At 31.9% G+C, this 9582-nt stretch overlaps 1 protein-coding gene across 1 annotated transcript; it reads right to left on the bottom strand.

Annotated features, from left to right (window-relative positions):
* Nucleotides 1–5328: 5328 nt before the first annotated feature.
* On the bottom strand, nt 5329–9216 carry LOC118043833 (strigolactones hydrolase CXE15). Its single transcript, XM_035051924.2, has 2 exons — nt 8365–9216; nt 5329–5835 (listed from the first exon to the last, which is right to left on the bottom strand). The coding sequence occupies exons 1-2, from the start codon at nt 9033–9035 to the stop codon at nt 5529–5531; spliced, it is 978 nt and encodes a 325-aa protein (XP_034907815.1). The 5' UTR covers nt 9036–9216; the 3' UTR covers nt 5329–5528.
* Between the last annotated feature and the right edge of the window lie 366 nt (nt 9217–9582).

Below are 9582 nucleotides of genomic sequence, written 5' to 3'. Positions count from 1 at the left end.
AATGATGCGCATAAACGAGTCAAATCATGCTTGTTTGTAAGTTAATGGCCATCAAAATAATCATTCCATGCCAGAAATGAAATGAGAGAATATAAGATAAGAGAGGAAGGAAATGGACCGACAATATTTCAATCACAAAAAAGTTATTTCTGGTGTTAATTAGTTTGTTTTATAGAGAAGTTTCATAGTGATGATCTTGCTCACCAATCATACCAGAAAAAATAGATTGGGTTCCCAGAGACTTCATTTTTTTTTTTAGTGATTTTAGGGTAGGGTTTGAAATTAATGGATGGTTGAGATTTTTTGGATGTTTTAGAGGTGTTTTCAAGTCAAAATTAGCTGCATAATTAATTTACAATGAACAAATAACATGTTATCTACTAACATGCATGAAACCCTGATCTGAGCCCGCGTGCACCTGCCATTTCCTCTTTTGAGGTCAGGTGTGTGGATTTGAACTTCTATATCATAAAACTTTTTAAAATTTTAAATAAATCATTGTTTAGAAAATTAATAATTACAATTATATTTTTTTAAAAAATATCATACGAATATGCCATACTTTTTAAAGGAAATTAGACATTTTGTACTTATATTTGCAATCATTTTTTTAACAATCACATATATGCAATATATAATAAAACAAGTTACAAATTAATATTTAAAGTAAATCTTTTATTGTTATTTTTATATGGCTTTCATGGATTAATTAGAAATAAGGTAATTGAAGTTCCTATTATACTTTAGGAGTGTATTTTCTTATCATAGCAAGTCAGAAATTAAGATTGGAGGGTCGTGGTCGAAAAATAGAATTTGACTTTCAATCAAATATTTGTAACGCATTAATATATATACAGTCCAAACACCATAGTCCATGTAATTAGAAAATATCTTGACATGGATGATCTCATAAGAATGTAGGCAGTGGATTCTGAATTTTCGACTATCATAGTGCAAATGTGGTAGCCGTACCTCAACAGAATTACAGCAAGTGCTTCCATCTCTCGTCCTTGGAGTCATAATTAGGGTTTGAATTTGGTCACAATATTTACTTGTAAATGTGATCGTATCATCTCCAAACACACATTTTTATATTTATATTTATATTTATATTTATATTTGTCCCTGAAAGGGAATTAATTGACTCTTTTCTCAAAGCTTCTTGTTTGTCATCATCCCCCATACCGACAATAATCGAATCAATTTGAGGAGATACGTTTTTTTTTTTTTTTTTTTGTGCGAGGAAATACGCTCGTTAAGTGGATATTTCATGAGAGTGAGAGGCAACGTACCTCCATTGTGTACCCTTCAACTTTCCATCCCCATGATTAACCGGAAGATTAATGCCAACTGGATAACTAATGTTGTTGTCACCATAAAACTTAGGAGGGTATTTACTATTTTAATTTTATAAATATATCTATAAAAAAATTAAAATCCTAGCATACATACTAAATATATATTTAAACTTGCATTATATACAAGATTAAAATCATAGCATGCATATTAATAATAAAAATAATAATACTTAAGGAAATAAAACTTTTTTGTTGTATCTTTTTTTTTTTTAATTCTTATTATTCCTCTGTATTAAAGCCACAATGCAAGGAGTGGTCGAGGTTGTTGTAAAGGGAAGGATTAAAACGCAGTGCATCCAAAATGTATTTGCTAGAATTTTTAAATTAATATTTTTAAATTATTTAAATATATTTTCAAACAAAACACATTTTAAAACATAAACTATGCCACAGTCGTAAATATACTCTAAAAAAAGAATAAAAATTACAATTATCTTGAAGAGACTCCCCTTTTCTACAAGCTTTAAAAGAATAAGCATGGCATTGTATACAGTTTAGTACAACTGTTGTTTCATAGGGGATAAGGATCACGCACATGATGAGGTGGCCAATTACTACTGCAACCACCTCCTACTGGTGGGCCGATTTTGGGCCCACCAGATCTTTAGAAAAGTTTGTTCGGAAAAAAAAAAAAAATCCTGTGGAAAGTTTTTTCCAATACGTGGCACTACACAAGCTTTTTACGATTAATTTTTATTTTTAAGTACACTTCTTTTACATTAAGTTAATATATTACAAGAACTTTAATATTATTTTTTTAAAAATGTGTTGTCTTGATGATTGAGCAATATTATATTGTGCGGGTCTGCACAAGATTATATTAATAATTTTTTTATGGATATATACAAGCAACATATGTTTATAATAATAATTTATTTTTTTTATATTTTAAAAATATTTTTTAAAATATTAAAAATTTTATTTTAAATTAATATTTTTCAAGTCACGAGAGTAACAAACAGCTTCTATTAAAAGATAACAATTAAAAGAAACAAGGACCCAAAAAAAAAAAAAGATAAAGTTGATGGCTGCAAGGTAGTTTAATAAGGGATAAGGTTTTAAATCATATTTATTTGATTTGAGTAGCTATGTACTAACATGACGGTCGAGCAATATATATATCAATAATTGATTCAAGTCACGAGTGATTTTGGAGCTATCAAATCTCGTAAAAGGCAGTGGATAAGCTTAATTTAAATGGTCTTCTTAGCTATTAATCAATTAATTAATTAATAATGAAAACAATGATCGTCTTGTACATTTGGTGAACTTTGCTAGCTGCTGCACGTATGGAATGCTCAATCAGCCATTTTATTATCATGAAGCTCTATATCCAGCTTCTTTACGAGTCAGACTTCACTACATGGCTATCATATGGAAGTAATATCTTTGCCCATATCCAAAGAAATTAATGGGTTTGATTTTTAGTTTTTAATATATATATTTTTTTAGATAATAAAAGTATAATTAATAAAAGTTTTAAAACAGAATTAACCAAAAAAATAAAAATAAAACATAGTTCAATCCTTTAAATTTATAGTTTTCAAAGTATTGTAATTGAATTTTCACGGATAGAAAAATATCAAATACAAATTGAAATACCAACAAAAAAAACATTGTCTGTAAATTACAATATTTACAATGACATTTACCAACGGACCATGACATCACTATTTTTTAGGTATTCACCAACAAAGAATTTCCGTCAGTGAATACCGATGGAATTACAGTTGAAAAATCAAATAAAAAAAAAATAACATGTTATTATTACAAATAAAATTACTGATGAAATATATGCGTCACTAATATCTATTGGTGAATCCATCAGTAATATTTAAGTTATAATATAACAAACACCCCCCTCCCCGTTTTCTTCTTCTTCTTCCTTTTATTTTGTAGAAAACAACACATAACACCCTTGCCCCTCTTATTTTGTTACAAATCAAGCTCTCATATCACAAATTCAGACACTCCAATACTCAATATGTTAATATTTTTGTTCTACTTTATTTTATTTTTTCAAATTTATCATATCAAGTCAAAACTACCCTTTTTTTTTTGTTGTAACCCATTTTTAAAATGTTATTTTTTGGCATTTTTATGTAGTATATGTAGTTATGTGTTTGCTTGTTTTATAGCCTTTTCTTATAGGAATTTGTGGTATAAATGTATGATTTATATATGTTAGTGTTTGTTTGAGATTTTGAAAAAATATATATATTTTTTGTAATTTGATGAAATTGAGCTTGATTTTGTAATTTAAGTGTTTTATAATAAAATAAATAATTTCTTGTTTAGTGGGTATATTTCACATTTAATCAGTTTTATTGTTAAGTTGAAAATTTTAATAAATTTAGAGGAATTTGAATTTTTGAAGAAATTGATAGTGATTTAAGTATATTATTAAAATAGATTAAATAAATTTGATTTAAATCAGTGATTGCTAATTAGTTGGGTACCTATCATTTGTTTAGCTTACATTACTAATTAATACATATTGTCATCAATATTATTCTATATAGGATTCATTTAAGTAATGGATGATCATTTTTGGATGTATTGAGTTTCACCTAAATAATTGCATATGATGAATTATTGTAATGGAGTTGAGGGCCTTGTTAATTATACACTATCTAATCCAAAAAATATTATTGAAAGGTGATATTAAAAGTTCATGTAAAAATAAAATTTTTATCAATTTAGATGTTGTTATGATGCAAGTTTTACAAAAAAAAGTTCATGAAAAAACACTCATGCCCATATCCAAAGAAATCAGTTCCGACATGGGACTTGATTGTTAGTTTTTAAAATAGATTTTTTTTTTTGTCAATTTTTAGTTTTAATAAACTAATTATTTTATAAAATTGACGTGCAAGAAAAAAAAATTAACAAGACAAGTCTGGCAACATTGTTGCCAATAAGATGTGGGAGAATCATAACACCATTATTTAAGATTGAATTCAAAATGTTATATTTCTTTTTAAATGTTCATTTTTTTTTTCACTATCTTAACCAAGAATTTATTTATGCTATATAGATTATGTGATTTTTTATATAAGACACAAAAAAAATCAAAAAAAATATGTAAAAGAAAGAGGTCTTCCAGACCAGGAAGACATGGCCAAGTGGAGGGATTTCTAACATTCGCATTTGTTGGAGACTATCTTGAACGTTTATATCCAGCACATGATGAATGATCGTTTCATGTGATGGTTGCAGTTGGTGCAAAGAACTGGAACTAGGAGATTCATGGTTTAATTACTAGGCACACCGGTGGATCCATTCCATTTGTTTTGCATTCAATATATAAATCTCCAACAGTTTAACTCTATCGCTAATATGCATTCAATCACCGATGGGATTATCAATTGTTTATTTTGTCGTTAATATGTCATAATCCACGATGGAATTATCGACAAAATGATGCCAGTAACTTTTTTTTATTTGATGTGTTTTTTTTATCAATAAATTCATCGGTGATTATATCATTGATATAATGACCAACATAATAAAAATCATTGATAATATATTTTTCGACGACTAGTTACTGTCCATGATTCTATCAATATATTTTTTCTGATAGAATCAATATCTAAATATTAACGAAATATTTCTTTGATATTTTGCATTATTATGGCTGTGGTTTTTACAATATGATATTATGATCAACATCATAACGGTGATAATGAGAATTTAAACAAGTTCCAAAAATAATATTAAAGCATTTATTACCTTGTAAATATTATAGTTATAAAATCCAGGACTCAATCGAGCGGCGGGTAATTTTTTCTTTAAAAAGCCAACTAGGTCTAATAACTTTGCTCGTAATTATTTCACTATCAAAGCTATCAAATGTTTTGGTCATAAAAGCGCATCCATGATGCATTAATTTCTACAAAATTAGAATCATCAACCTCTGTATTAAACTGTGCAAGTCCACGCTCTCCTTTTTGCGAAAATCACAACAACAAAAACAAAAGAAAAATAATATTTACAAACCCACTTAATTATTATACTAGAATTTAATACATAATTAAGTACTAGAAAAAGTAAGGACGCCAGAAATTATATCTATTTGATTTCCTTATACTAAAAAAAAAAAAAAAAAAGTAACCAGTAGCTGGTAGCCAGTAATGAGTAGATGAGGACTTGACAGATGCTGATTAATACTTAACTAGAGTTTTCAACCACAAACTTTTTCATGACTTGAATAACTTCTTCTGAAGCTTCTGAGTAAGGATCATTCGTGAAGAAACCGTGCTGCTTTCCCTCAAATTCAACATACTCAATTTTCTTTCCCATCTTCTTCAACCTCCTTGCATAATCCTCACCTCTATCTCTCAACAGTTCACAACCACCTACGATCACCATGATGGGATCAAGAGCCACCAGCTCCAGATTCAAGCTACCTGGTCCGAAGGGGTTCGCCAAAGGGTGGTCTCTACTTGCCCCGGCTGGCATGGAGAGCCTCCAAAAACTGTGATTTAACTTGGATTAATCAGTCAAAAAACAAAAAGAAAGAATAAGGTAGTCACATGGATTCATTAATAATTCTAATTATTAAGACATTCAGGCTGCATGTTAGCTAGGAACTTCAAGTATAGTGCACAACTTTTCTTCTTTTCAGAAGATAAGGAGATGAGATGATATTGGGGGAGGCACTATCTGGTATATTTGGAGGCATTTATGTTGTTATTGGTTTAGGCACTATCATACCATCTCATTGCTAGCATGTGATGTGAAAGAACCCCACTGGAAAGGCAGCTCTGCTGCTATAAATACATGTAAGTTTTAGATACGCACACCTCTTCAAAAACCATCAATTACATAAAATAAAAAAATAAAAAATAAACAAAGATGAGATTTACCACAACATTCAATTTGATCATAAATGGGAGGACTGTATATATCAGGACATTGAACTAATTAATGGGGCCATGATTTAAGTGAAACATGATCAGTAGGTGGAATTTGATATTAGAGGGCTGTGGAGACTTTTTGGCACCATGGAATGAATACAAGAATCCACTAATTAAGAAGCATCTAAGCCAAATTGCTGTATTCAATTCTCTGAGCTTGACCTCTCATCTCATGAGCTCTACTGTTTTTCTTCTTCTTCTTTTTTTTTTTTAAAAAAAAACAATAATTGTGGCTTTGATCATGCACGTTTATTTTAATCTGTAAAAAGATTGGAACTTTGCGAAGATGACAACTTAATAAATTCTTGCTGGCCAATTCAAATACGTAAAAGAAGAGAAATGACCATGACTCCACGCAAATAACAGCGAAGCAGAGACAAGGCTCTATCATGAACTTTTTCGATCGAGGAATTTTTTCATAAAGCTGTCCCTAAAGGCTCCCTTGTACTGTGTGTGTGTCTTATACCAGCCACCACTATCCCACGTAGAAATCAGCATCTCTCTGACCATCAATATTCATCTAGGCTAGACGTGTTGTTGTCCCTTTCAAGCCAGCTATAATAATTTATTGATGGACTAGGGCACACATGTCCCAAACGTGAATTGAAAACCACTATCTGCTACCTGTTTAACATGAGGTGGGTACTAAATATATTAGTGTTTCTCATCCAGAAAGCATGCCAACCTTGTCGTTTGATCTTAGCTTTTGGTTTTTGCTGCATGGAATACTTTAGATTATCCTAGTTTTTGGATCAGATATAGCATGGTTACTCCTTGCTGAATCTTGTATATATAGGAACTATCACCAAACAATCAGGAAGATCTTGTCCTTATATATATATTCAAGGCAACTAACAAAGAGGAAAGGAAATCAAACAAGTAATGAAAAGTAAATATTCACCATGTCAGTGCAACTGTGCTGCAGATTCCTTCTTGTTTCCGAGCTCATGTTATTGACTGTTTGAGTTTTTATCCCACTTGTATCTTACATTAATTATTGCATGGAATTCTCAGGTGAACAAGGTATTCTGTAGAAGGTACAGGGGAATCGAGGATAAATTTGAGGAAACTAAAACCACAGGAAGTGAGACCAAAAAAGAAAAAAAAAATGGATGACAGTAGTTAGCACCACCAAGTCTTCCTATAACTCAATTGACATGTGGAGCAATCAGGCACGAAGACTGTGAGGTGGTGGGGGTGAGAGTGTGATTTACATTTTATGCTTTCAAGACAGATACGTCCAAGCATCAATTTGCACACCACCTCCATTTGTACGGATCAACGAAGGGGCAAACACAGGCACCATCAATCAAAATCCTTGGTGAAAATGATGGCGTGGTCCGAGTCATTAGCAGGATATAAAAGGGGTGAATGATATTTGATCACTTCAGGCTCTCAAAAGAACAACACTACTAATAGAATCCACCACTCTTGCAGTCTAAGTAATTAACGATGTTAAGTCTGTATATCACAAGTAGACAGGCAAAAACAAGGTTGTCATTTGTGGAGATCAATGAAAAAGCCGTATCTTTTGACTCTGACCCTTGATATCACACTACTTTCCACAAATTTGATTCCATTGCTGTCTTCTTTCTTTCTTTCCTACTTTCTCTTTTCCGATCAATTAGATACCACATTAAGGTTGACCAGTTTCGCTCAATCACTTTTATGGAGTGGTATTCAAGATGGAGCCCTAAGTAGAGAAAAATACAAAACATCCCCACTAAATGAGGCACTTCCCAAAAGATAGGTATTTGTGTGTCCATTGGTTCTCAGAGAGTTGTTTTCATGTACAGACTGAATTGAAAGGCACAGCATCTTTTGAAAGCAAATTCATAATGAAATGACTTTGGCTGATACATACATATAACCATAAATCAAACAGATTCATTGTGTATGTAGTTTAGAGCTGAATATGATCTAATGGAGGACTGCCCAAGAGATTGTGTTTGCATTAGATTATATAATATATAGTTTGACCGGATTCAAATAGTTTTAATTATTGGTCTGGTCTACATGTATCAAAATCTATGTAAGAATTATCATTTGTGACAGATAGAGAGATTGATTAGAGTGTGTTAACTTACCGATCCAGTATTTCCAAGTTCAACAATTGTTCACTGGGCCCTTCCTCTGACTTTGTCCTAGCAACCCCACCAAAAAATGGTGCTAGTAGGATATACCCTCTTACCCGAACCGGATCCAACCCGGTCGAACCGACACCGATCTGAACCGCCAGGTGGTGTGCAATATTGCCACCAGATGAGTCGCCCAAAACAAAAACCTGGTCATAGTCAACTTCACCACCATTGACCCATGCATCACCTCTGTCGCTCAAAACCTGAGCTTGTAGCCACTGCAAGGCACTAAGTCCATCCTCCATGGCCGCCGGTAGCCTATGTTCTGGGGCCAAACGATAGTCAGGGGCGACAACGAGTGCATTGAGCCCAGAAGCTAGTTTAAGGCAGCAGTTGTGACAGTTAGGCCACTCACGCGTGCCTACACAAAATCCACCTCCATGAAGGTAAAGTATGACAGAAAGCTTCTTTGTAGGGGATGATAGTGATATTGAAGTGGGTTTGTAGAGACGGAGGTGGAGGTTGTACGTTTTGTCAAAGAGGCAGTCTTTGAAGAGGACGGACTCGTCGTTGATGATTGGCATGGGGAACCCTATATCTTTGGACCTATAAATGGTTCCGTCACTAAAGAGTTGGACAACACCACCGCAATCTTCTACTACATGAGGGAGAGAACCCATTTTTGCTACAAGTGTTTGGTTTCCTTTCTCTATAGGGAGATGATGGTTGGCAATGGAGGTAATGGCTAAATATGGGAGGTATATATAGGCAAAAGCAAGGGGAAAAGGCAGGAGGAAGGGTGTGTGAGTTCGAGTGGAGACGGCAGGGATAGTTTTTTTTTTTTTTTTTTTTTTTAATGTGAAGGGTGATTGTGTCATTTTAGGAGGGAATTATGGATGATGGTGGATGATTGCATATGCATTCATAGCCATTGGTTTATCTTTTATCCTTTTTCCTTTTTTAATAAGAACCATAGAGGAGGAAGGGGGCATGCTTCCTCTGATAATACACAGTAATGTTTCATAATATAATAAATGTTATTTTTTTAAAGTATCTTTTTATTTAAAAATATATTAAAATAATATTATTTTTTTATTTTTTAAAATTTATTTTTGATATCAGCATATTAAAATAATATAATAAATTTTTAAAAAATAATTTAAAATAAAAAAAAAAATCATGATTGCACAAACAAACAATGCCTAATAATTAAGATTTAAAATTTAA

Source organism: Populus alba, chromosome 6 (assembly GCF_005239225.2).
Source record: "Populus alba chromosome 6, ASM523922v2, whole genome shotgun sequence".
In the NCBI taxonomy this organism is placed as follows: domain Eukaryota; kingdom Viridiplantae; phylum Streptophyta; class Magnoliopsida; order Malpighiales; family Salicaceae; genus Populus; species Populus alba.
The sequence above is the reverse complement of the archived record's forward strand: the minus strand, read 5'-3'. Positions and strand labels throughout refer to the sequence as shown.

What these genes read in the sequence shown, in the direction of transcription:
- LOC118043833 (XM_035051924.2), bottom strand. Translation starts at nt 9,035, where the DNA reads ATGGGTTCTCTCCCTCATGTAGTAGAAGATTGCGGTGGTGTTGTCCAA. An exon ending in AACTTGGAAATACTGGATCG is followed by an intron (nt 5,836 to 8,364) that starts GTAAGTTAACAC and finishes GTTAAATCACAG; the next exon opens with TTTTTGGAGGCTCTCCATGC.